General features: G+C 47.2%; 1 protein-coding gene across 8 annotated transcripts in view; it reads left to right on the top strand.

Annotated features, from left to right (window-relative positions):
* Nucleotides 1-26,570, top strand: part of FRMPD2 (FERM and PDZ domain containing 2) — a 109,576-nt gene that overhangs the window by 69,809 nt on the left and 13,197 nt on the right. For 6 of the 8 annotated variants that reach the window (XR_002180116.2, XM_019954209.2, XM_070782235.1 and 3 more), the window contains 13 exons: nt 2,610-2,820; nt 5,786-5,886; nt 7,466-7,558; nt 8,225-8,332; nt 8,424-8,540; nt 11,337-11,542; nt 13,756-13,860; nt 14,916-15,009; nt 15,750-15,835; nt 17,664-17,826; nt 19,388-19,602; nt 21,963-22,061; nt 25,452-25,795. Coding sequence is in view for 7 of the 8 variants with exons in the window: in XM_019954209.2 (XP_019809768.2) it covers nt 2,610-2,820; nt 5,786-5,886; nt 7,466-7,558; nt 8,225-8,332; nt 8,424-8,540; nt 11,337-11,542; nt 13,756-13,860; nt 14,916-15,009; nt 15,750-15,835; nt 17,664-17,826; nt 19,388-19,602; nt 21,963-22,061; nt 25,452-25,795 (1,942 nt within the window). In the remaining variant the exon portion in view is untranslated. The remainder of the gene's footprint in view (nt 1-2,609; nt 2,821-5,785; nt 5,887-7,465; nt 7,559-8,224; nt 8,333-8,423; nt 8,541-11,336; nt 11,543-13,755; nt 13,861-14,915; nt 15,010-15,749; nt 15,836-17,663; nt 17,827-19,387; nt 19,603-21,962; nt 22,062-25,451; nt 25,796-26,570) is intronic. The other 2 variants (XM_019954208.2, XM_019954210.2) reach the window with 2 other exon arrangements.

Below are 26,570 nucleotides of genomic sequence, written 5' to 3'. Positions count from 1 at the left end.
TACAACCACTTAATTAATTGTGCCTCTATTTTGATTTTATATTTGGTTTTCAGTTTCCAATATCATAAATAATATTGCAGCAAACATCAGTGGGAGAAAAACTTTTTTGTATCTTGTATTATTTGTTTAAGCTGGATTTCATTTAAATCTGGGACACAAAGCAGGGGCAGTCTTAGGGCTTTTGCTGGTTTTCTGAGCACCATTCCCGTGCCCAGTATCACTGTGCCTGCTTCACTGCATCTTTGCTGGAAGACATATCATCATGTTTATCTTTGTTCATTTATGGGGAGAGATGATTCCTTGGTGTTGTTTCATTTGACATTTCTTTGACTGTTGGGAAGCTGGACGTTTTCCAAATGTTTCTTAGTCATTCTTCTGTGAATTGTCTCAACAAGCATATTACTTTATAGTTATATTTGATTCCCTGGGGTGAGAGAAAAATCACCGAGCTTCTACAAGTGCATAAATTCAGGATTAAATCAGAGAGAATCTGTCAGCATCGCAGAGGGGGACCACAGGCCTTTTCTCGTCCTTTCAGACAGATGGCCGAAAGCTTCAGGGGTGCTTGTGGCCCTTCCGCAAGCTTGTGGCTGTCAGACTCCACAGACCTGCAGTGACCAGCCGCCGTCCTGCCCTAGTCCCCTTCTCCGATTCCTTGTGGCTTCCTCTCTGGCGCACCAATGCTCCCCATCTTCTGCTGGGGACAGAACTCTGCTGGGAATGCAGGCCCTTTGTGATCTTACTCCTCTGCTACCTTCTGGAGCCTTCCTCTCTTGGGCACACCTCTTCTTCCCGTACTGCCAACCTCTGTACATAGGGTTCTTTGAAATCCACAAAACCTTTTTGAGCTGAGTCCCTGTCATCACTTTCTTTCTCTACAGTGTCTCCCTGTGAGTATTAAATATCCACCATAATTAAGGCTAAGGTCACTGTCCCTTTAGACCTTGGCAATCGGAGGGGGCTGGAAACGCCTCAGATGAATCTCCCATGCTGTTTCCATCTCCACAGCCTCGGTACATCCATTTTCTGGTATGGGCTATAAAGTCAGCTGAGTGAGTCCTGCTCTACCACCTACAAGCCCTGGGGACCTTGAGCAAATTGTCAACTCTCTCTTAGCCTCACTTTTCCTCATCTATAAAATGGGTATAATAATATCTAACCCACAGGGTTCTTGTGAGGATTAAGTGAGACAATACAGATAACATGCTTACCACTGTGCCTGGCATGTGACAAGCACACAGGACGGGTGGGCTGCTAGTGTGGATATCACTGCCATTGCTGCTGTATCATATTCAAATTGCGTTCAGTCTTCTTTTCTTCCTTGCCTGTTGTGTTCAGTCGCCAAATCGTGTCTGACTCTTTTGTAGCCCCATCTGTCCATGGGACTTCCCAGGCAAGAATCCTGGAGTGGGTTGCGATTTCCTTCTCCATCTCCCTTGCCTGCTGTACGTGAATGATGGTGCTGAGTGCCTCCTAGACACAGAACGTTTCCCCAAAATATTTTTTAAAGGCTACCTTGGGACTTCTCTGGCAGTCCAGTGGTTACGATCCCTGCAGGTGGTGCAAGTTTGATCCTGGTCAGGGAATTAAGATCCCACATGCCATGTTGTGAGGCCAAAAAGAAAAAAAGAGCTACCTTTTTCAGTGGGTGCGGTACGGACAGTGAACCAGGCCCGCTGTGCGTTAGGGGGATTGTCTCCTAGAGGAAATAAACGCTCATGGACAAGCTCTCACTGAAGGCACCTCACTGCTTTAGATACGAGTGCAGACACGCGCTCACACACACAGCTTGGAGCCACACCAGTGCCACGTGCTGAGCATTCTTTTCTTCTTGGTCGTAACAGGGTCGTGCCATCTGTTGATAGTCAGAACATAGTCATCATTTTCTTTTTTCAAATTACAAACTGGACTTTGTATAAATCCTAGTTACGTTAAGGAATCTATCTATCAAATCCAGTTTCTTACGAACGAAGTGGTGAGAGTCACTCACATTCCTGGGCTCACGTTAGGGATTTCATCAAAACCATTTGTTACCTCTTTCTGTAAGAAGGGAGGGAGGGCGTTGTTAAAACTGGAAGACAACGCATCTGATCTATTCATATTTCAGAAAATCGGATCTTAAATCTTATTAGTAAGGAAACTAAGCTGTGTAGAGATGAAAGATTGTGTTCCACAGGGCAGAGAGGAGTCTTGGGAGCTCAGGTAATCTGCAGACCTATTTGTTAACGTTTGGAGGATGGTTTGTAAAGGCAGCGAGCAGAATGGGTGGCGGCAGTTAATTTTACACCAGGCTCTGCTGGCGCTGTGACACTGCCGTGAACTGTGCCTCAAAGTCCTTCAGCTGCCGGGGCATGGAGGGTATCCCGTCTCTTCCTACCTGTGTGTCTGAGTTTTCTTTCCTTAGTGAGTGCTAACTAGACAGACTTGGCATTCTCAGGGCTCATCACAGCAGCTCCACGAGCCAGCATGAGGAAAAATAGGTCCCTCGCTGCAGACAAAGTAAAGCCAGGACAGCACCTGGGGCCTGTGATGTGTTGCTGCCATGAGAGTGATGGAACCAGCATCATTCTTGTGGGTATTTATGTTTATCTGTTTCTGCCACATTTCAGACTCCGATAAGTGTGTGCAAATGGCCAGTCTGAGTCTTGCACACCTGGCCCAGTCCAACCAACCCACTTGGATTCAGAGACTGTCGAGCTCAGAAAACGCGCTGTTCATACCTGGGCTGGAGGACGCCGCGGGGGGCCTGCTGCGCAGGTCGCTGGATAACTTCACCGTGGAGACCAGCAAGGGGACAAGGGCCCAAGGACTCAGAGGCAGGTGGGTTGACACGTCTGCTCTCTGGGCCTGAACCGCCGTGTACTTGCTGCTCAGGAGCAATCCCTACGTGAAGACCTTGTTTAAAGGGGGTCAGATGTCTCAGGGAAGTACGTGTTCATTGGGTAATTACCAGTTAATTCCACAGAGATTTCCCGAAGGCTGTCTGTGGGCCAAATCTATGCTAAACACTCTAAGGCCGATATCCCGTGTCTCCCTGCTATGCTGCCCTATCTTTTGGCGGAGAAAGAGCTAGGTGATGATACGAAATTGATGAGGACGAAATAAGCAAGTTGTAGTACCTTTTCGGGTTTGTCATGAACCAGGTACTGTTCTAAACACTGTATCCATCAAAGACTTTAGCCTTCACAACCCTACAGAGCAGTTTCTATTTTCTCCCATTTTGGGACTTGAACACACACAACTGGCCCTGGAATCTGCACTCCTAACTGCGACACTACTGCTGCTTTCTTTGTTGATGAATCACTTGGAATTTAATTTGCAAGGCAAAATAATGAGCTTATCAACATAACTCTACATTATAACACAATGATCCATACATTTTAAACTAGCCTATCAGTTGGATTGCACTAACATGGTGCAATAAAAATAGCACAGATTCACAGGCAGCATGTGACGTGACAGGAGCAATGAAGATGTTACAGGAGCTGTTCTTTGGAATGAGTTATACATCTGTTTCAGCAAGAGGAAAGGGTGGTTGATTTGGATTGTGATGCATATATTATATCTTAAAGCAATTCATAGAAAATTATGGCTCCCAATCTGTTGATGCAAATATGCATCACCATATACTGCAAACCCAATCAGTAATGATGAAGCCAAGCTATCTATTACTGTGTGACGAACAACCCCAAAGCACAGTGGCTTAAAATAGCAAGCATCGCGTTATTCTATTTCACAATTTTCTGGGTTACAAATTTAAGGCAGGGCTTGGCTGGCTGATTCTTCTCCTCTTGACGGTACTCATCTGGACTGGTCTGAAGCCTCCAAGACTGTGTTATTTACATGCCCAGCCCTCTGCTGGGGATGACTGGGACGGTGAGCTCAGCTCACCTGATAGATTAAAAGCTCAAAGAAGCCATGACTGACTCGAGGCCATCTGAGAATGCTTTGACTGCAAAATACCCTTCCAGTGACCTGCTAGTGAAAGGTTGTTGTTGAATCACGCGAATACACTGGGATTCTTGGCCCCCGGAGGAGAAGAATTCAATCTGGGGCCAGAGACGAGGCTTGATCGCTCAGAGCTTTTGTGTAATAAAGTTTTATTAAAGTATAAAGGAGATAGAGAAAGCTTCTGACATAGGCATCAGAAGGGAGCAGAAAGACTACCCGCTTGCTAGTGTTAACAACGAAGTTATATAATCCAAAGAATGTCTGGAGGTTGTAAAGACCTCCCATAATTTACATTTTAAGATAACAGAATTAGCCAGAAGGTTTAATCCAGAGACTGTCCTCAGGTAGGATACATTATTGTTATATAATCCTAAGGAATGTGGAGAAAGAAAAAAAGTTTGTCCTTTCTTCCTCCTTGAGAATTCCAGACCCCTCTCTCCTTGGGGACCCCTAGACTCCTTATCAACCTGCCTAGGAACTGACTCTCTCACTAGTGGACATGCCCATGAGGGGACTGGCAACATTGCATGGCAGCCGGCCTTCTCAATCGAAAGCTGAATCAGAGTCCTCAGTAATCTCCTCTACTTTTAGTTTATGAATGCCAGGTTTTCACAACCCTTAATGACTCACATCAGTCAGTCAGTCAGTTCAGTTGCTCAGTTGTGTTCGACTCTTTGTGACCCCATGAAACGCAGCACGCCAGGCCTCCCTGTCCATCACCAACTCCTGGAGTTTACCCAAACTCATGTCTATTGAGTCGGTGATGCCATTCAACCATCTCATCCTCTGTCATCCCCTTCTCCTCCTGCCTTCAATCTTTCCTAGCATCAGGGTCTTTTCAAATGAGTCAGCTCTTTGCATGAGGTGGCCAAAGTATTGAAGTTTCAGCTTCAACATCAGTCCTTCCAATGAACACCCAGGACTGATTTCCTTTAGGATGGACTGGTTGGATCTCCTTGCAGTCCAAGGGACTCTCAAGAGTCTTCTCCAACACCACAGTTCAAAAGCATCAATTCTTCGATGCTCAGCTTTCTTTATAGTCCAACTCTTACATCCATACATGACCACTGGAAAAACCATAGCCTTGACTAGACGAACCTTTGTTGACAAAGTAATGTCTCTGCTTTTTAATATGCTGTCTAGGTTGGTCATAACTTTCCTTCCAAGGAGTAAGCATCTTTTAATTTCATGGCTGCAGTCACCATTTGCAATGATTTTGGAGCCCCCAAAAATAAAGTCTGCCACTGTTTCCACCGTTTCCCCATCTATTTGCTATGAACTGATAGGACCGGATGCCATGATCTTCGTTTTCTGAATGTTGAGCTTTAAGCCTACTTTTTCACTCTCCTTTTTCACTTTCATCAAGAGGCTCTTTAGTTTTTCTTCACTTTCTGCTGTAAGGATGGTGTCATCTGCATATCTGAGGTTATTAATACTTCTCCTGGCAATCTTGATTCCAGCTTGTGCTTCTTCCAGCCCAGTGTTTCTCATGATGTACTCTGCATATAAGTTAAATAAGCAGGGTGACAATATACAGCCTTGATGTACTGCTTTTCCTTTTTGGAACCAGTCTGTTGTTCCATGTCCAGTTCTAACTGTTGCTTCCTGACCTGCATACAGGTTTCTCAAGAGGCAGGTCAGGTGGTCTGGTATTCCCATCTCTTTCATCAGAGGTTACTGATAACTTTCCATGAAAAGGGAATAACCAGGTCAGCCTTTGATGGCATCTAGAGATCTGCTGACCGATAGAGCATGGGACCACCACACATACTCTGAATGGTGGGAAGTTGCCTCCCAGGGGCCTCTTGTCTAAACTTGTTGTCTTTCCCCACAGCCCCTGCCTTGGCCGAGAGCAGCTGGAGCGCCTCTGTTTGATTCAGAAGCCAACAACTTGTGACCCTCTCTCTAGGCAGCCTGCTCAGAGCATGCGCACAGGTACAGGCCAACCATCGGCCAAGCAGGGGTAAAGGAAACCTTACCCGTTAAGCTTGCTTTCAGTCTTTTGCCATCACTTCATTTTGCTTCTCCAACAATGTTCACAGTCTTTTTGCTTTTCCATTAATCTCAAAAGTCCTTATGGTTGAGAAGAGCCCTTATTGTCCACCTTTGGCTTGGGCTGGGCACATTGATCTGAAATGTGTGAGCACTGGCCAAGATTCTGAGCACTCTGGTCCATTGTGAGGAACACCTGCCATGGAGAGGCATGGTTAGAAAAATGCTTCATTCATTTTTGTTACAACTCTTCATGCAGTCCCAGAATATCATCTCCCACTACTTACCAGAAAGGGGATTCCCTGGGGGCTCAGATGGTAAAGAATTTGCCCACAGTGCGGGGGACCTGGGCTCAATCCCTGGAAAATTCCCTGGAGAAGAAAATGGCAACCCACTCCAGTATTCTTGGCTGGAAAAGTCCATGGACTGAGGAGCCTGGTGGGCTACAATCCATGGGGCTGCAAAGAGTCAAACATGACTGAGCAACTAACACTTTCACTTTCTCTTATCAGAAAACACAATCAGGGCAGAAGGCCTCCCTCTTCGTCATATATCCTCTAGGAAGGTCCCCAGTGGGACATAAAAGTTCCTGAGTTAGAGAAGATATTTGTGTTATGAAGATATTAATATACATATAGATAAATATGAATATGTATATTATTTGTGAGCATTAAGCCTGGGGGCTGAATCTGGAATACCACCAGGAGGCTCTTTACATGACCTGTGTGCCAGTCCTATTATGGTGCCCTGTGGGAGGGCGTGATGTGGAAATCTTTGAGGGGTGGGTTACCGTTTGGGGATTTGTCCATGTGCTCTGTGGTCAGAATTGGAATGCCCCTTAAGGCTCTGTATTGAGTCCCCTGCAAGACCCAAGCTGGGGGCAAACTTGCAGGGTGCCTCCGCTGGACTTTGAGGCCACATCACGCCTGGTGGTGAGGGGCCAACAAGAGGAAGGCTTTGCTGTGTCATCTCTGCGCTCAACTTTAGTTCTGGCTTTCATCGTCAGCAGGGTTGTACAGGCTCAGTTGCTCAGCCGTTTCCAACTCTGTGTGACCCCATGGACTGTAGTCTTCCAGGCTCCACTGTTCATGGGATTATCCAGACAAAAATACTGGAGTGGGTCGCCATTTTCTCCTGCAGGGGATCTTCTCAGCCCAGGGATCAAACCTATGTCTCCTGCATCTCCTGCATCAGCAGGCAGATTCTTTACCACTGTACTCTCTGGGAAGCCCTGTCAGCAAAGTCACCTCTGCTCAAATTCTGTCTTATCCTAAGACCAGTGCAGAAAAAGAATAGCTGTAATAAGTTGTACAGAACAAGCACATGGCCCACCCTGCCTTCCTCTGCTTTTGATGAGCCACCGCTGGCCCAGTGAGCTCATCCGGTATGTGCTCCTTGGTCGGTGCCCAGTATTATGCACGCGCACACCCGTGTGTGTGTGAAATGCTGTTCACACCCTTTGCATTACCTCTCAGATAATTTTGGGGAAAAGCACAATGTGTGGCTTTATTTTCATATCTAGGATCACGAAATAACAGGAGAAGGAGCTTTATAGCTGAACCAGATGGAGAAATTGTGCATGTGACTCTGAGCCGGGACCCACACCGTGGTTTTGGTAAGAGGGCCCCCGGTAGAGGAGTCCCAGTCTCTCTCTCTCTGGGCAGAAAGGAAGTGTGTACCATCTTCCCTTTAGACTTTCCTACTCCCTTTTCCTGCCTGTCCTCTTCCAATTTGCCTTTTTTCAGTGATCACTTCTTTTTCTTCCCTTTAAATATCCCTAATGAGTAATGGGACTTTGGGGACAAAAGTTTCTTTTTAGATCCTATAAGATTTTGGAGTGTGTATCTTGAAAATCTAAGAACAAGGTAGAAAAACAATTTTTCACCTAACACCATATCTTAGTATATTGAAATTCTTAGTGATGGAGAAGAATAGACAATATTTTTCACCTCTTACACTTTACCACATTTGAAGACCCCTAAGAACCTTATTATAACCTTACAAGAAATAAGGCACTGAGAGAAAGTACTTGATTAAATATCATCTTTTTCTTATCTCTGATTATGTACTGGAGCAAAATCCATGTACATTCATGGGCTTTAGCTGTGCTTCTGAAAGGGAGACCATCTACTTTTCTCCATGCGTCATGGCAGAGTAGAAAGAGTTGTTTGAAGATCAGAGGGCCTAGGTACAAATATCAGCTGCATAATCTCAAGTAAATAACCCAACCTCTCTGAGCTGCAAAATCATCATCATCTTCTTTAATATAATTGGACTACAGGTTTTGTGATTAATGAGGGGGAAGATGTAGGCAAAGTGGATCCTGGCATCTTTATATCTTCTATTATACCTGGGGGACCAGCTGAAAAAGCCAAAAAGATCAAACCAGGTATGTCTTTTTAAATTGCAAGAGATGCTGCTTTAAGGAATTGCTCTTTTTCATTTTCTTGATGGGATGATTGAGATGTCTATTCTTCCAGGAGGGCAGATCCTAGCCCTGAATCGCATCAGTCTGGAGGGCTTCACATTCGATATGGCTGTTAGAATGATTCAGAATTCTCCTGACAACATAGAGTTAATCATTTCTCAGTCAAAAGGTATGTCTTCATCTGCTTTCAGAAGCTGGAGAGTCTTCTTTATTCTCAGGCGTGCATCTTTACCTTCTGGGACTGGGGTTTTAAGTCATGGAGGTCTTGTTCATTACTTTCCCCGTGGTAATGGCTTTGGCACAAATCAATAAACTCCACAATTTCAGGGCCAGCACAGGCTCTACCGTTGCTTGTCCTGCTGAACGGGGGAAGCCTGCCTTGGTTCTTTATCAGATGCAGCCATTGCGTGTTTCGGTGCCAGTTTTCTTGCATGAGAAGGGAGGATCTGCTTTCTGTCACCCAAGTCCTTATTGAAAGTGGCTGCTGCGGGGTTTCTGCATAGCTGGGGGCATAGGTGTGGCAATCAAAAGGGAAGGAGATGGGGGTGGGGGCTACTCACATAACAAGCATTCTGTTCTTACTTCACCAAGGCTTAGCGTGTTACAGATCAATCGAGTAAAGGTTTGTTTTTCTCTTTTTAAGATGTTTTTATTCATCCTTTAGATAACTATACGACTATCTACTATCAAAAAATGATATTACTATGTTTATCTGGGGCAGATTTGGTGGGGGCTTGATGGAAGTGATGGGGCGTATTAACATCTCTTTCCCTCCCAGTCACCTAGGCCCTCCACTGCTTTTTGGTTGGATGATCCTGTTTGCCAGCAGACTGCCTGCAAAGCAAGGCTCGCGCTCGAGGAGCTTTGTATATTCCCTCTCGTGCACAGCAACGCTTCAAGCCACACCAGCCAGCAGTGCTGGGTCCTGAATGTTGTTGCCCCTTTGCTGTGCCCACCGAAAAATCTCTCTCATTCCTGCACGTGTGCACACCATCCCCAGATGGCTTTCCCGGGGCCGCAGCCCCCCCGGGCCCAGCAGCTACGGGGAGTGGGAGAGGCAGCAAAGCTGGGGCCGCAGACGTATGCCTTTCACCCTGTGTTTAGAGCTGACCCAGGAGCCTGCCCAGCCCTTCCAAAATACCAGCCGCAGCTCACCGCTGTATTGGCTTTTGTATATTGTCACTGTCCTTCCCACATTACTTTAGCTGTCCTTGGTTTCCCTCTACACGTTCCACAGGAGGGACAGAAAGGAGAAATCAAATCATCCTTTTCTTAAATCGAGAAACATAATGCAGGTGAGCTGGAGTCATTTGTGTTAAGGGTGCCAGCTAGGATTGGAGGGTGGCACCCCAAATCTGTGAGGCTCAAAATCACAGTCTCATATTAGAACTTTAGATGATAGCGCAGCCACAGTGCCTCTGAGTTACACGCACTCTCATCCTGGGGACCTGTCACCTGTGAGTAACTGCCTGGTCACAGCTGGAGATCCTCGACACAGCTGCTGCCTTTGTTGGAGGAAGATGTTTTCACAGAGACTCCAGCTGGTCACTGTGGGCAGAGGCTTGGTCGCCAGGAGTTTCTATGTGATTGAGGTGCTACTGGGGGAGGTGCTCTAGATTGGAGGTCAGGAACAAGACAGGTATCATTCTCTCAGGAGAAGTCATCACCATCTACAGTAAAATGAGTTTTAATTACCCGTAGAAGGTCTCCTAGCTTGTATTTCCATTAGGCAGGACATACGTTGCACAGCTTGACATTTTAATACAATTATAAGTCCTGTCCTCATCTCTTGTCGAGGGTACGGGAGAAAATGAACAGATGCTGCCAGTGTTGCCAGAGGACAATGGCAGCAGAATCTGAATAAAATGGCCAGAAATAAGGCATTACCGAATGGTGGCTCTACCACTCTCTACCGAATACCTTTAGGATTGAACAACTTTTAATCTAATTCATTAAATTAAGTTCACTCACTGGATTTGGGCACTTTCTTGGGTGGTAATGAGTCTGTATCAAAAGTCGTAAACTTACTTATGTGTCTATATATCCAGATTTAAAGAAAATCTAACTGTGTTCCTTCCTCGTATATACGGGGATCTAGTTGAATCACTGATACTAACGCATGAATAGTAAATACACATATCCAGGCTCTTGGTACCAAGTACTAAGCTGTAATCTCTCTCTCCCCTTCTCTCTCCATGTTTATATATGTATGTATGTAATCTCTAAGCCTCACCAGCCCTGCGAAGTGGTTGATACTATTTCTATTTTAGATAGAAGGAAGTCAAGGTCCAGAAATGGGAATCACCTTGCCCAGGGTTTTGCCTGTTGGTTCTTCAGGTTCTTTCCTCTGCTGTATGTCAGCTCACGGGTAAAACATGGGGTAAAAGGCAATCAGTGGCCCAGTCTTCACCAGAAAGGAGTCCACCATCAGTTAGTGCAAAGCTGCTCCCAGTGACTGGACACTTTGGTCTTTGGATCATAGGGTGATTACAGGTGCGATCAGCAGGGACCCTGGAAGAGGCCAGCTTTAAGAGCGCATGCTGGTTATGGGGTCTTGGGCAAGATTTAATCCTTTTCACTTTGCTTTTTTATGTTTGAGCTGGGGTCACACCTTCCTGGCGGGCATGTAAAACAGATGGAAAGGTACATATATATGTGTGTGTTTGGTGCTCATCCCATGACAAGAGCTTAGTTAGGGGGAACTGCCATTATAGCTGTCCGTTGCTCCTGCGTTTTCATAATTGGGTCACACGAGCTCTATCTAAGCTTCTAGAGCACATCCAGAATCCTCCCTTCCTCTACTCTGAATGCATCATGTTTTGTGAGGTGCTAAACTCACCCGGCTCCCAGCTGCTATGAAAGACCTCTCCATCACTGGAGGAAAACACGGTGCCCCACATAGAAATGCCACCGAGACACCAGCCTTTTTCCAGGCTGTCAATTTCCTCTTGGCTTGTTTTTCTAGGTGTTTGTGGCAATACCTCAAGCGAGGAGAAGAACAGCACAGCCAATTCAGGGGTATGCTCTACAGACAGCCTGAGCAATGGGCACCAGGGAAGTCTTTCATCACACACACAAGACCGGGAGAGAAATATCGAAGAACTGGAAATGGCTCAGACTCAGAGCGTAATGCCCGGGTTGAGCCCTCAGCTGTCTGCTCTGCCGTTAAAGGTAATCATCCTCTTGCTTCACTCTAGAGCCCGGAGTAAAGAGAACAGGCTGTGGAGCCCAGCAGCCTTGGCTCAAAAGTTCTTCTTTGTTCTCTATTTGCCACGTCAGGCGGATAGAGGTTACTTAACTTCTCTGACCCTCAGTTTTCTCATCTTCAAAATGGAAATAAATGCTCACAGTACATGGTTATTGAGAAAAATGTAAAAGGCAAAGGGGAAAACTTCGCGTGCAGTGCCAGGGCTCAGTGTTCAAGGTTTCAGTGGCCCCGGCCACTAATTAAAACGGCGGCTGGTAATGACTGGCTGCTGCTGCGGCCAATGCAGGGACAATCAGACCTCTCGCATTGTTGGCCTCTAGTTGGCCCTCAGGCTGCAACTCATTGGCTTTGCTCTTGACAACACACCAAGGAGGAAGAAGAGAAAGGCTGGCTTCGGGGTGCAGAGAACTGTCTGCCTTAGATCCTGGGCCACCACCCTCCAGCTGTGTTTCACTGATGGAAAGGGCTCCTTGCCCCACAGATCTCTTTCCCTTTTGCTCTGGGCCCCATGGAGCGCTGTCAGCTGTGTGTCTTCTGGCTCACTCCACCTCAAAGCCCTGCGTCCAGAATGAACCTCTGTTCTCCTTTATCTCACCGTGACCCCAGTTTTGTGGATTTTCCACATCGAGCAATTCTGTCACTAATGGGCTGGAATTAGCACCAGATCCCACAGGTGAAGGAATAGGTCCTTGAAATGGCTCCACTTCAGATCACAGTCAAGTCGTTGGTCCCAGGTTACCCACACTCCTGTCCGACGCGGCTGCAAACTGGAGTTCTCTGTAACCACCTCCTTGGGTTTGTTAATTTCCTAGAACAACTCACAGAACCCAGGAAAAGAGTTTCATTCAGAAACGGTTCAGTTTCAAATGGAAATCAGCCATTGCTGATTTACTGTAAAGGATGTTTTTAATGGAAACAGGCACATGAAGAGATGCACGGGATGGAGTCTAGAAGGGTTCTGAGAGCGCGATCTTCTCCCTCTGGAGTGCGGGTGTGCCATACTTCCTGTGTAGATTCGTTTATCAACACAGCAGCTATGAATCCCATACTTTTAAAATGTTTATGGAGGCTTCAGCACACAGACATGATGGATCTTTAGCTCAACCTCCAGCTCCTCTTGCCTCCCCAGAGCATGGGGAGTTGGGTGGAGTGGAAAGTTCCAAGCTTCTAATCATGGTTTGATTTTCTGGTCACCAGTCCCCATCCTGAAACTGTACAGGAAGTCAGAGTCCACTCTTTAGAACCAAAGACATTCTCCTCACCAAGAAAATTCCAAGGGATTTGAGAGCTCTGTGTCAGGAACTAAAGTCAAAGACCAAATATTAGTATCAAAGATTTATTTTTTAGCTTACTTCAGCCTATTTATTTTCTATGTGCTAATTGTATTTTCTGACAAGGCAGACCAAGAAGAAGCTAAGTCAAGGAGGCAGATAGGACAAAAGGCTGGGAGTATGTGGCCCCATCTTCTTGGCACAGCTCATTGGAAGATCCTTCCCCATTAGAAGTGTTCGATATGGGCATGCGTGTCTCATCACTGCCACCTCCCCAACTTTTACAGTACCTGGCATATAGTGGGTGCTCGATTAAGGTTATGATTGGAAGGATGACTTAACATATCATGTGTCACAGCACTGAGCAGAATGCCTGGGATGAGGTCGATGATTTTCTCTTCTGTCCTTCCCTCACGCATTCACTCACTGTAGAGTAGAGACCCATGCAGCTACTCTCGCTAGACATGGCTGAAGATCCTCCCGAGGTTTTCTTCTGCTGGGGCAGCTACTATGTGTCTGGTATCCAGCATGCCCTCACTTGAATGGTGTCGTGTGTAGGAAGTGTCTGAATGACTTCAGTTCTCATAACAATATTTGCATCTCAAGTAGAAACAGAAGGGAATCGATTGAGTCCTTGTTAGGCATCAGGCATCATTCATACTCACTGTTAGAAGGAGATCGCTCATTCCAGTCCTGTGGATTGGGAAACAAGGCTGGAGTGACCAGGAGACAAGTCCAAGTTTCATACAAGGAATCCTCTGTTGGCCCAACCCTGAAACTTATGATTATTTTAGTGTGCAATTTTTTTTCTCTATCTCCTGAGAGTGAGGGAGAGGTAAGAGATGCCATCTGCTCAGGCAGGGCCCGTGCCTTCACACCTTCTCTCCTTCTGTTTGTTTGTGCAGGGTGCTGGTTCTTCCTGTCCTCCATCACCTTCAGAAACCAATGCCAGCGAAATTTACTTTGTGGAGCTGGTTAAAGAAGATGGGACACTTGGATTCAGCGTGACTGTAAGAATTTCTAAGAGTTTGAAAAGTAAATAGTTGAAAGATGTTCATCTGAAGCCTTGGTGGGCATTACACTCATATGCCAGTCTCTAATAACCCAGTGCCCATTGGGTACAAGCAGCACGCCAGAAGTGATGAACCAAGGAAATCTGTGGGAGCCTCAGTGAGGAATAGGAGTTGAAGGTGAAATTGCAGGACTAATGACAAGCTTGGGATGAGCAGACACTCCAAGGAGCATGGTTGGGATTAAGGTTACACTGGACAATAAGGAGAGGGTGGCAGGGTGGGGATTCAGGGACACAAGCCGAAGATGGGTGGGGTTGTCTCCAGTCATCTGCAGCAGGGACACAGCGGGGCCTCATGCTCCCATGTTCAAGGCCAGGACAAAGTCAGGTTGGCAAGACTTCTATTCAGCATGGACACTGCATTTGATTCTGGAGCTCCATCTGGCGGACCCTGGAGGAGTGAGGATAAAAATTGTACATAGATGATATAACCCCACTGAATCTTTATACGTGTGTACATACGTGCATGGAAAAACTAGAAGAAAAAGGGTTAGGTCTTTGTCTAGTGATGGTATGGACCTTAGTGATCTATTGTTAAGTTAAAAAAACAGTAAACTGAAGAACGCTGTGTAGTTGAATTCTACCTTTGCATACACAGATCAACACATGAGTGTGTGGGACAGGCCAGGCACCAGCCTTTTGGATCATAGCTGTATCCACCTTTGCTGGTCTCTGCTTATGGAGACACAAAGTGCAGCATTGATATGATTCATTTCTGAGCATCTGCCATGGGCCAGTGCTGGGCTGGACACAGCACAACTCTCTCATCCAGCTCATATTGTTATACTTCTTATGAGCATCTCACCTTCCTGCTCAGGGGATAATATAGCCTAAACGAACAAGTGAATATATAAGATGGTGTCACATAAATAGGACATGATAGGTAGAGTTGCATGGCAGATGGGGGTTCTCTGAGTCAGGGAGGTTGGGGAAGCCCCTTTAGGAGGGGAGCAAATGGCTGGTGAGTTGTTTTTTTTTTATTGTATTTTCCAGGGAGGAATTAACACAAGTGTGTTCTGTGGAGGTATCTATGTGAAATCCATCGTTCCCGGAGGGCCAGCTGCCAAGGAAGGGCGGATCCTGCAGGGTGAGGGATGGGCTCTGCATTCTGTGGTGTGAGGATCCCTGGCCTGGGGGTTGCAGCCTGCAAGGCTTGCCCAACTCTCACTCTTTCTCCTGTACAAATGATTGTCTCTCTAGCTCTCAGCCTCTTCACCTGGAAAAGCCCACCTACCTGACACGTAACATGGGGCTCAAAATACTTGGGAAACAGGTGATTTAAAAATATGAGATTTTTAAATAAGCTTGTGGCCATTTGGCTTTCATGGGAGTAGTGCTCCAGCAAGCCTCCTATCTGGCCTTCCTCAAGCCCATTGCTCTGAAGGAAGGGGGAGAGTTTTCACTGCTCTCCAAAATGGCCAGAATGGAGCTAAAAAATGCACTGAGATCTTACCTACATACATTTCCACTAGAATTTCAGTGTCCCTGGCATCAACTGGGTCTCCCTGACCTTTTTTTGAAATAAAAAATGTCCTGGAGATATGAATGTTACTTGTAAGAGACTTGCAAAAACTTTCAAAAATAGTCTCATGGGAAGTTGAGAAAAAGGACAAGGCCGTGCTTGTTAGTTGGCTTAACTACGCTGAGCCAATGACAGAAGTTTCTGGACCACTGAGTGTGGAGGTGTTCATAGGGGCTAGTACTCAGGCCTAGTCGGGGCTCCTCCCAGCTTCCTCCTTGAGGCTGCATGGAGAGGTGCTGGGCAGGGTCTCCCGAGTCCTTCCTGCAGCTTGAGGAGCTCGGGGACATGACATCTTCCCCTCCCAGGTGACCGGCTCTTGCAGGTGGATGGAGTGAGTCTGTGCGGCCTCACCCACAAGCAGGCCGTGCAGTGCCTCAAGGGCTCTGGACAGGTGAGTGCAACATTACTGGTTACTGAGGAGCTTCCCATCCCTCCAGAGATTTCCTGGCAACATCGGAAGCTGCAGTTGCCTCTGGGTGCGAGAGTGGTAGGCAGGAAACAAATGCGACTTTCTTTTTTGTTTGCTTTTTTTTCCTTTCACATCTACCTTTCAGCAGCACTTTCCCTGGAGGTGTCAAAGTCAGGAGGGAGCAGGCAGATGTTCCCAGGCAGGGAAGCTCACCTCCCACAGAGAGCCCTGAAAATCTTCCTGTCACTTGCCTAAAGTCTGGAATCAGACAGTTGGACTGAGCTGATGAAGTGAAGGGGTTTCTCCTGCCTGGCTCCGGCCGTCCTCTCATACCCTCAGCTCCAGCCGTAGCTGGCCAATGCCTCCATCTGCTCTCAGGGCCTCTCAGCACTGGTCTTGGCATGCACTGACACCCCAGCACACCCCAAGTTCGTGACAGTCCCATCATCTTTTGTAATTATAGGACACACTGTCCTGGGGGTCCTTTAACAACAATGACGTAGAAATCAGGATGCACAGAGCATTAACTTCAAAGTTCTCTTTCTGTGCAGTATCCAGGCAGCATCTGGATTGTATTGTTCTCTGTCCCATCCTCCACCTGGGAGTGGGAGGTTCTGCTTGCCACAGTGTCCTAAGCCAGAGAGCTGGGGTCTCCCTCTTGGCAACTGAGCAATTGGCAGAAATGCAGAGAACCCCTAGGACCCCCTCTGGCAAATAGAGGCAAGGAAGGGCCTCCTTTTGCTTCCTTGCCCAAAGCATTCTTCTAGTTTGTGGTGAGATTTACTTGTCTTGGTGACCATGGTTGACATATCTTGAAAACAGAGTCATCATTTATTAGTATTCTGTATTCTTTGGAACTTTGCTAATGGGCGTGCTCAGAGAATGTATTTGGCCAACCTACTAGCAGTGATGACAGGTAGCAACTGTCACTCTGGGGTCACAGGCTTGGTGCTGAATGACCATTGCTGCAGGAGGATGTTGGCAGGGTTGGGTTCCCTGAGTGGAAGCTTAGAATCAAGAGCTTCCAGGTGATGGGGTCATGCTCTGGGTAATGGGAGCATATGGTGTGGGGGAGGAGGGTGGGAAACTGAACCAGAAATAAAGGGGGAGGCTGGATGGACTTAAGCCACCTGGGATACTGTCCCGAGGGGTTGAATTTTAGGTGATGGAAAACACTGGAGACTTTTAATCAAGAGTGTTGCACGTTCAACTCTGTCTTATTTTAATCCACCAATAACCTTGAGGGGAATGGACTGAAGGAAGAGGAGATAGGGTCCAGGACGTCAAGTGAGAGGGCACTTGCTCCAGTTCAGCTGGCCATTGGCAAGGGAGAAGGGAATGGAGAAGGGAACATTGTGGGGGATGTTTCTGGTGGAGAACATGCAAGCCTTGGAAGCCAGATGTGTATTTGGAAGGTGGAAGGAAGAGAGTTGGGCTACTGCAAGAGTGGCCCCTGGGAGGTTAGCTGAGGGACAGGTCTGGGTTCTGAGAGAGCAAAGGCAAGAATAGGAGTGTTTTAGGCAGAATGAGGAAGGGGCAGGGAGGGTGAGCGAGACAGAGAAGATGATTTGGACTTGAATATACTGAAATGGAAGTACATGCATTACTTCCAGGATCATTTGTCCAATAGACAGTTGGAAATATGGCTCTGGACCCCAACAAATAGGCTAGATTGGAGATTTTGATTTGAGATTCAAATGAGGCAGCTACTAGAAGTATCAAAAAAATTATGAAGCATTTGCAGTGTGGAGGGAGAGCCTCCTGGTTTCCATATGAGGTGTAAATTGAGTTCATCCACCCACACTTCTAGGTTGCAAGACTGGTCTTAGAGAGAAGAGGCCCCAGGATTGCACAGCAGTGTCCTTCTGCTAATGACAGGATGGGAGAGGAGTGCACGGCTGTTTCCTTGGCAACAGTCTTGCCTGGAAGGCCCGCAAGCAGTGTCTCGGCGACAGATGGTGAGAGGAGAGAGAGTTGAGTGTTACTATTGTCCTGTCATCCTGTGCTGCTTTTGAATTGTCATCTCCAAAGGGAAAGCAGGAAGGCTTCATCTGGGTTCTCAAAAGATAATGAGCAGTGGTGGTTATAATGGGGCCGACTTTCTGATGTGATGGAAGGCAATCTAATGAAATATTTCTAGGGAAGAAAATGCAGTGTCCAAAATATGATGACCAGGTATAATTCTGCCCCAAAGCCTTCTGAGGTTTTCGGATCAGCTGCTGGAATGCTTGTGTATAAGTGTTTGGGGTTGAAATTGAAATGAAAGGGTCATGCCTTTTCTGACCAAATGTCCATATTTCAGCCAAGATTTTTGTGGCAAAATCTGAGGAATGCTGAGGTGGGTGAGGAGAGGAAGGTGCTCAGAAACCTAGCCTAGTTATTAGCATTTAAAAAAGCAAACCCATGATCAGTTTACGGGGACGCTATAGCACATCTTCTGATGGGTTGCCTTTCTGACTTTCCTATGGTTTTGTTTCCTGCTGGAATACACTTATTCCCTTAAAATATCATGATTTGGAGCTTCAACCCCTTTATGGAGATTTTTCTGAAGGCATAAGTCAGGTTGAATACACGTGGTGGAGGGGGAGGCGTGTGCGTAAAACAAGCCCGTTTCCACGGAGGGCCTTTGAGAAACCAACTTCAGAGTGAGCTACGGTGGTCAGATGACGATGCTGCTGAAGTTGGTCATGTGACGCACCCGAACCTAATTGCTTCAGACACTTTCATTCTCGCCCCAAATCCGAGTTTATAAATTAGTGCTCTGTCCCTCTACTGGGGTGGTACAGGCAGACCAGGGGAGGCCTAGAGACCTCTTCAGCTGCCAGACTAGAAAGTTCCTGAGTCTGTGTCCACCTTGGTGCCCAGAAGCAGTTGTTTTCTCTATGGTCAGTTCACAGGGCCAAACAAAATGGCAGCAAAAACATTTTCATAGAGTTGGCCATAATTATTGTCATGGTCTAGTTGTTCCAGAAGTTTTTTTCAAGTACACTAAAAGATGACTGGGGTTCTAAAAGGGTAACAGGAATATATGAGATAAAAGTTTTCCTAAATGATACGGGTCTATTGTAGATGGCTATACACTGTATCTTTACATATAACTTTGTTGGCTATCTATAATTACTCTGTCCAATATGATAGCCACTTGCCCATGTGGCTATTGAATACTTGAGGTGTGGCCAATCCAAACTGATAAAATACATACTCAGTTTTAAAGATTTAGTTCATAAGAAGAATGTAAAATACCTCATTAATAATTTTTTTTCACATTGATTGCATGTTGAAAAGGTAATACGTTAGATATGTTGGGTTAAACCTTGAAATTACATATGTAGTTTGCATATGCAGCTCACATATTTCTACTGGATGGCATTGACCTATAAAATGTATAATAGACTCTGTATAAAAGTGAACAAAGTGAAATCTTTTAACATAAAACAGAAATAATTCATCTACTTGACAATTTGCATTTTGAGGCTGGCAAATTTCATCTGTAATTTACTGAAGGATGGATCTTATTCATATCCCGTGATACAGGCCCCAAGTTTGAAGTCAAGCTAAAAAAGAATGCCAGTGGTTTGGGATTCAGTTTTGTGCAGATGGAGAGCGAGCACTGCGGCCACCTCAAGAGTGATCTCGTGATGATTAAGCGGCTCTTCCCTGGGCAGCCGGCGGAGGAGAACGGGGCCATGGCAGTTGGTGACATTATCCTGGCTGTGAATGGAAGGTCCACGGAAGGCCTGGACTTCCAGGTGGGAGGACGTGAGGGATGCAGTCCTGTTTGTGGACTAAGGTTTGTGGGCTGAGGACGTTCCCTTCAGGGCCACCCACCCTCAGTGAGGAATACTGTGGGCTCCTGGAGATCACACCTGGAGTCTGAGCTTGAATCACATAAAGACAGAAACTGGCAGAACATCCTCATGTTAAAATTTTCATCTCAATTCTGAAGTATCTGACCTTGAGTAAGCCTTGTTTCGAGTTGGGTTTGTAATGAAACTCGAGATAAAACTCTGACTTCTGTGCTAAAGGTCTCCTAACACTCGTTCCCAGAAGTGGGCGTGAAGTTTCAGTGGGCCACGGTAGGTCCTTTTCTGCTTTCTTTCCCATTTCTCTATTAAATTTACAGCTTTGACATGTAGAGTTGTGTAGGTTGTTGTGTTTATGATAAAAAACGTAATAAAAAAGAAGGCAAAAAGTGGACACTAAAGGAGAAGAGGGCAGCAGAGGATGAGCTGGTCAGATGGCATCATTGACTCAATGGACATGAATCTGAGTGAACTCCAGGACATAGTGAAGGACAGAGAAGCCTGACGTGCTGCAGTCCATAGGGTCACAAACAGCTGGACACGACTTACTGACTGAACAACAACAACGATGTTTATGGCATAACATCTCAGTGAAATATTGTACGTATCAGTCAAGGTCCTGGCAGAAATTGGACCATTTGAGAAAGCTTAATGAAGGTGTGGAGGTTGTTGGGAAACTCAAGGGAAAGTGTAGAGCCCTGGGGCTGAGAGCAGAGGATGCAGTTATCGACCCTCTCCCCACGGTCCAGAGGGAGTGGGTAGAAGCAGTTACTGAAGTGCAGAAACTGAGTGAGCTAGGTGAAGTAGACTCGCTGACATGAGCTATGAAATTAGCTGAGAGATATCATGATTCCATGATAACCGCATGGGCAGGAAAGCCAACCTGGACGTCCCCTTCTTCCTCAGATCTGAGCCCTACTCACCCACTTGTTGGCTGAACCCAGCGGAAAGCTTCTCTGTAGCCCACGATGCAGGTCCACCTCCAGGGCACAGAGCAAGGCGCATGAAGGAGGGATGGGGAAGGGTGGAGAATCCTCGGAACAAGATTAGAGGGGGGATGTCTCCATCCGCCCTGCATCCTTCATCTGGTCCAGGAACTGTCCTCTGAGAACTGCTGCTGGGCCAGCAACTGTATGAGGAACTGGAGACACACAGACGGACAGTTTGTAGGGTCTCAGAGCTCATGGGGCTGGTGGGATAGACAAGAACAACACTCACTGCGGGAAATAAGTGAGAGAGAAAAGCCCCGCTCCACTGCTTGCACAAGGGAGCTGGGAAGGAGCCCCCTCTGTGGCAGTCCATTGTAGCTGGGGGCACTGAGTAGGATCCAGATCAGTGGTTCCCAGGTAGGGGTGAAATTGCCTCTTGGGACATTTGGTGAGGCCCAGAGGCACTTGTGGTTGTCACAGCTAATGGTGTCTAGTGGGTAGAGACCAGAGATGTTGCTCAACACCCTGCCATGCACAGGACAGCTCAGACAATGAGGTTATTCAGCCCTAAGTGCCAGTAGTGCTGAGGTGTTGAGAAGCCCTGGTCTAGTTAGGTAAGAAGAGCTCCTCAGGCAACCTCACGCCCGGGGCTTTGAGAGGATGGCTTGGAGCAAGAGGTTCACTGTGGTGGGAGCTATAGATGTGGGTGCAGGGAGGAGAAAGTGGGAGAGAGACAGCAGGTAAGACCAGGCTCCGGGTGCTGTGCTTATGCTGAGGGGGAGGTGAGCCAGAGAGGGGGTTCGGCAGAAGAAGAACCTGATGATATCTGCATTTTAAAATGATTGCACATTAGCAATGTGTAGGAAGGGAGGTGGTGAGGGTGGAGGAGCCAGGGAGCAGAGGGGAGGCCACTGCAGTGTCACAGGTGAGAAGTTCCGAGGGCCTGAGCTGAGCCTGGGCAGAAGCTTGGAGCTGAGGGTCAGGCTTTAGAGATTGGAGTGGTGGTGTTTCTGTGACCGATAGCTCCTGATATGAGCTGGGTAGAGAAGCAATGAACATTGAGATGGGAAGAGTCATTTGCTAGAATCACTCTTTCTCTCTGAAGAAGAGGCATCAGTATTGGCAGACGCTGCTATGAAAAGGCCCTGAGCAGACCTTGGTCATTTAAAGCTCAGCATTGGCTCATCATTTTGTGGCCTTAGATCCATGCGTTTGGGGAAGTCAGGCCCACAGCCCTGCTCTCCAAAGTTCTCTGCAGCCAAGACACAGAACAAGGTAGGGAGAGGAGGGGCCAGAGAGATAGTGGGGAACACAGAGGAGGACACCCCCACAGCCAGGCCAGCCCCATAACTAACCATAGGTTTTGCTTTCTGGTAGGAGGTGCTCCATTTACTTCGAGGCGCCTCACAGGAAGTCACGCTCCTGCTTTGCCGACCCCCTCCAGGTGCGCTGCCTGAGATGGACCAGGGCTGGCAGGTAAGGGGTGCTGCCCTCTGCTCTCTCCACATGCATCATCTTCAGGCGCCCCTTTCTTGTCTGGTGGGTCCTGAGAAGCCTGACTTTGCCTTCAATAGGGTTCAATGCCGTCTTATTTCATTAGGGCAGGAATGTAGCTCACCACCCTAACCTCAGTTAGTCTGTGACAAGCTCATAAGGCCCTGTTTCTCCCTTCCTCTCCCTGCTTCTGTCTCTCCCAATATTTAGGTCTTCCCGTAGTTGATTACATACTTAAATCTTAACTGAGAAACTTCTAGAGCTGGGTTCTCTGGCATCAGAGGCAGCCAGGCATCAGAGAGGGGAAACCAGGAACAAGGAGAGCGCATATAAAACCAGACAAAGGGGAGGTAAGAACTTCCATTCTGAAGAATGAAATGGAGGGGGAAATACGAAGGATCTAAGTCCACCCTTCTAAAACATGGATTAGGCATGTGTAGTCTGGTGCAGAGAAGACAGGCATTGGAATCTGGAAAATTCAGATTATTATGTTGATGCCTGTATTAGGTTCTTGGGAGAAATATAACAAATAGGATATGTGTGTGCATGTGTGGAGAGAGAGAGAGAGAGATTAAGGAACTGACTCAGGTAATCGTGGGGCTTCAGTTCAGTTCAGTCTCTCAGTTGTATCCGAGTCTTTGTTAACCCATGGACTGCAGCACACCAGGCTTCCCTGTTGTGGGGCTTGGCCAGTCTAAATTCTGTGGAATAGGCTGGCTGACTGGATATCTAGCAGAGAGTTGATGTCACAGTGTGACTCTTATGGCAGTCTGGAGGCAGGACTCACTTTTCTTAGGGCTCTCAGTCATTTTTCTCCTAAGGCCTTCAACTGACAGAATGAGGCTCTCTCACATTATAGAAGGTTATTTGTGTCACGCAAAGTCTACTGATTTATAGACAACTCTCTCATTTAAAAAATACCTTTACAGTAACATCTAGATTTGTATTTGAACAAATATCTGGGTAGTCTCCTGGAGAAGGAAATGGCGACCCAGTCCAGTACTCTTGCCTGGAAAATCCCATGGATGGAGGAGCCTGGTAGGCTGCAGTCCATGGGGTCGCAAAGAGTCGGACACGACTGAGTGACTTCACTTTCACTTTCTACGGCCTAGCCGGGATGACACTTAGTGTTACCCAGCACATTGCCACCTGCTGAGCTTCCAGGACACAGAGTCTGTGCCGGAGGTGGACGGGGACAGCTCTCGGGACACCCCTGTGAGGGTGAGAGAAGCAGGGCTGGGCGGAAGGGGAAGTAAGTGAGCTTCAGCAGCAACAGGGGCTTCAGCTGGCCCCAGAGGGAACTCTGAAGCTGAGATGGCCCCTTAGAGCTGTCCTTAACTGGAACAGAAGAGCCTGTACCTTTGCTATCTGTACCAAACAGCACTGGGGTATGAGCTGCCCAAGGGAGGGGCCTAGCTTTGGCGGAGGCAGTTCCCTTAAGCTGAGCACAGTTCCTGGGGAGGGGCTTGCTGTGAGCTGCCAGCAACCAGCAGACCTCGCCCATGGAGGAGGGTCTGCGTGGACACCCGGAATCATCTGTACCTGCTATGTTTGCGGCAAGGACCTTGGGCACTTGCCTAACTTCTCTAGGTCTCATGATGCCTCATCTGAGACGTGCACAAGCCGTGTCCATGGCTTATCAGTCACAATCAGTCACTTTTCACTGAGGGTGACAGTTGGTAGAGACAGCACAGGGACTTGGTGACCCACGTATTCTTGATGCTTGGACTCTAAGAGGTCGTTTTATACCAACTTTGGTGAGACAAGAGCTATAGGAAGGAAAGCAGAGAGCTGCTAGTTTGGAAAGAAGGTAGATGACAGCACTTGTGTTAGGCAAGTGAACGGGGTGGGAGAGGGTCACATTTCACACACTCAGAGACCAGCAGGCCAAGGGGCTGGTACCCTGTGTCTTTGTTCAGATATCTGGTAAATGCCAGGGAAACAGTTGTCCTGTCCTGGAGAAGAGCTTCTACCAGAGAACCCAGAAGTGTCCAATGGAGAGGGTTTGAGGCGAGGAATGGTGGGCATGCTTCTTCTTTCCTCATACCTGAGGGCCACATGGAAGAAGAATTTTCATTCATTCGCTTGGTTCCAGAGCTCTGATTGAAGAACAAGAAAGGGAGACTTTGGTTTAGAACTAGAATAGTTACGAGAAGGAGGCAGCTCTGTAAACATCTGGAGTTGGTCATTTCAGGCAGGAGGAATAGCAAGTGCAAAGGCTCTGAGATAGGAATGACCTAGATTTTTGAAGGACACAAAGATAAGGATTGTGCCTGGACAGTAGTTAATGAAGGAAACTGTGGAGGGGGAGGAGTTGTAGAAGGGGTTGGGCTCCGCATCAGGTAGGGCTTGGAGGTTTTGGTAATGTGCTGATCCCATCCTGGCTGCCATGGGAAGCCACTGGGCTGGGGAGGTGGGAGGATGAAGGGTGAAGCGGAAATGTGGCCTCATCTGGTCCACACTTCGGAGAGGTCACTTAGGTTGCCGGGAGAGATGGAGTGGAGCAGGTAATCTGGCAGTGATTCACGTAACATATGGTGTCTTAGGCTTGGGCTGTAGCCAGATAGGTGTAAGAAGGACTGATTTAGGATACTCTGGGAGGTAGAGCCCATGGGATGATTTTTGGACGAGACATTGGTGTGAAGACCGGGAGTGGAGTTGGCTCAAGTAACTGAATGAATGAAGGTGGCGCCACTTACCGAGACAGGATGTGCTTGAGGGAGCACTTTAAGGTACGTGGAAAGAAGCAGCAGTTCTTGATAGCCTGCAAACAAATGTTTATAGAGCATTCAATGGGGATATCTGCTAGGGCTGGAAAATGTGAATTCGAAATTACCAGCAGATAATGCCACTGAGAGCTGTAAATTTGATGAGATCTTCTCGGGGAGGAATACCAAAAAAGTCAAGAAGAGGGCTGAGCGATGCGACACCCCAAAGAACTGAGATAACGCATGAGACTGAGAAGGAGCCTTGGAGGTGATTCAGATAAAGGTGGAGCTTAGGGTAAACTCAGTGTTTAAGTAGAGTAGACGAGTAAAGGACATTCTCAGGAAGGAGGAGGGTCCAATTACGTTGAACATTGCTGAGAGGTAGAGATGAAGACAGAGAATTATCTTTTGGCTTCAGAAAGATGTAGGTAACTAGAGATCCTAATTAGGTATCTTTCAGTTGAGTGATGGAGACCGAAGCCTGGTTCGAGTGGGTGCAAGGAAGGAGAGGTGGACACAGAACTAGCAAGGCTAGGCTCTCATTTAAGAGCACGGAAAGGGGTGGATTGGTACCAAGTGCGGTACCCACTGGTACAAAAGCAACACTTAGATTTTGCTCAATGTGCACCCTGGATCCAATAATCCGTAGTATTTCTTTCAATAGACACCTGTGCTCGCAGCAGACAAAGAATTCTCCAGGGCAGCATGCACTGACTTGGAGCAGAGCCCCAGCCTGGATCAGGGGGACAGCCGGAGGGACAGTGCCTCCCCAGACACAGGGGAGGGCCTGGGTCTCCGGCCAGAGTCTTTCCAACAAGCCACCCAAGAGGCACAATGGGACCAAGACACCGAGAGACCCTGGGCCACTTCCTTGACTGATCCTCGGGATTCCTTCCCTCATCTATGCAGACTTCACCAAGAAATGGAGGCATCAACATTGGCTACCTCTTTGGAGAAGGATTTGAGGCAAAACTGTGATTCAGTTTGTGATATCAGGAGACTTGGAAGGTAAGGCTCAGTCCATTTTCAGACATACTGTAAATTGTATGCATGTCATTGCTAGAAATTACAAGCAAACAATTAATAACATAGCTCAGATGCTTGCTGGGCCAGGAGGGTTCTGGGCATTTAGAGAGGAGGATGAAAGAAGAGAAACATGAAATCTGGAGCTGAGGTAATCACAACCTGTGAGATTTGGGGAAAGCAAACCCCACCCAGTGGTCCTCCAGTATCCTTGCAGGCTACAGATGGCAGGCCTTGGGATTTCTTCCTCGCATACAAGCCTTTGTTCTGCGTCCCTCATGGCCTCCTGAAGCTTTGTGATAAGAAAGAGTTTCCGTTGTGTGCATCATCATTTCTATAGCTAATATGATGCTTCATAATCAACAGAAGCTTAAAAAAAACCCTACATCTTCAAAACCAGACTGAAACCTTCATTTAAAAAAAAGATCTCTTTATTTAATAGTATTTTTTGGCTGTGGTGCATCTTTGTTGCTGTTCGCAGGCTTTCTCTATTGCAGTGAGGCAGGGGCTACTCTTTCCTGCGGTGTGCAGAGCTTCTCATTGCAGTGGCTTCTCTTCATGCAGAGCACGGGCTCTGGACAGTTGGGTTTCAGTAGCTGCAGCACATGGGCTCAGTAGTAGCAGCTCACAGGATCCAGAGTGCTGGCTTGGAGTTTGGTGCCTGGGTGTGTTACTCTGAGGCATGTGGGATCTTCCTGTATCAGGGATCAAACCGGTGTCCCTTGCACCGCAAGACAGATTTTTAACACCGGACCACGAG

The sequence above is a fragment of the Bos indicus genome, chromosome 28 (genome assembly GCF_029378745.1).
Source record: "Bos indicus isolate NIAB-ARS_2022 breed Sahiwal x Tharparkar chromosome 28, NIAB-ARS_B.indTharparkar_mat_pri_1.0, whole genome shotgun sequence".
Classification (NCBI taxonomy): domain Eukaryota; kingdom Metazoa; phylum Chordata; class Mammalia; order Artiodactyla; family Bovidae; genus Bos; species Bos indicus.
The sequence above is the reverse complement of the archived record's forward strand: the minus strand, read 5'-3'. Positions and strand labels throughout refer to the sequence as shown.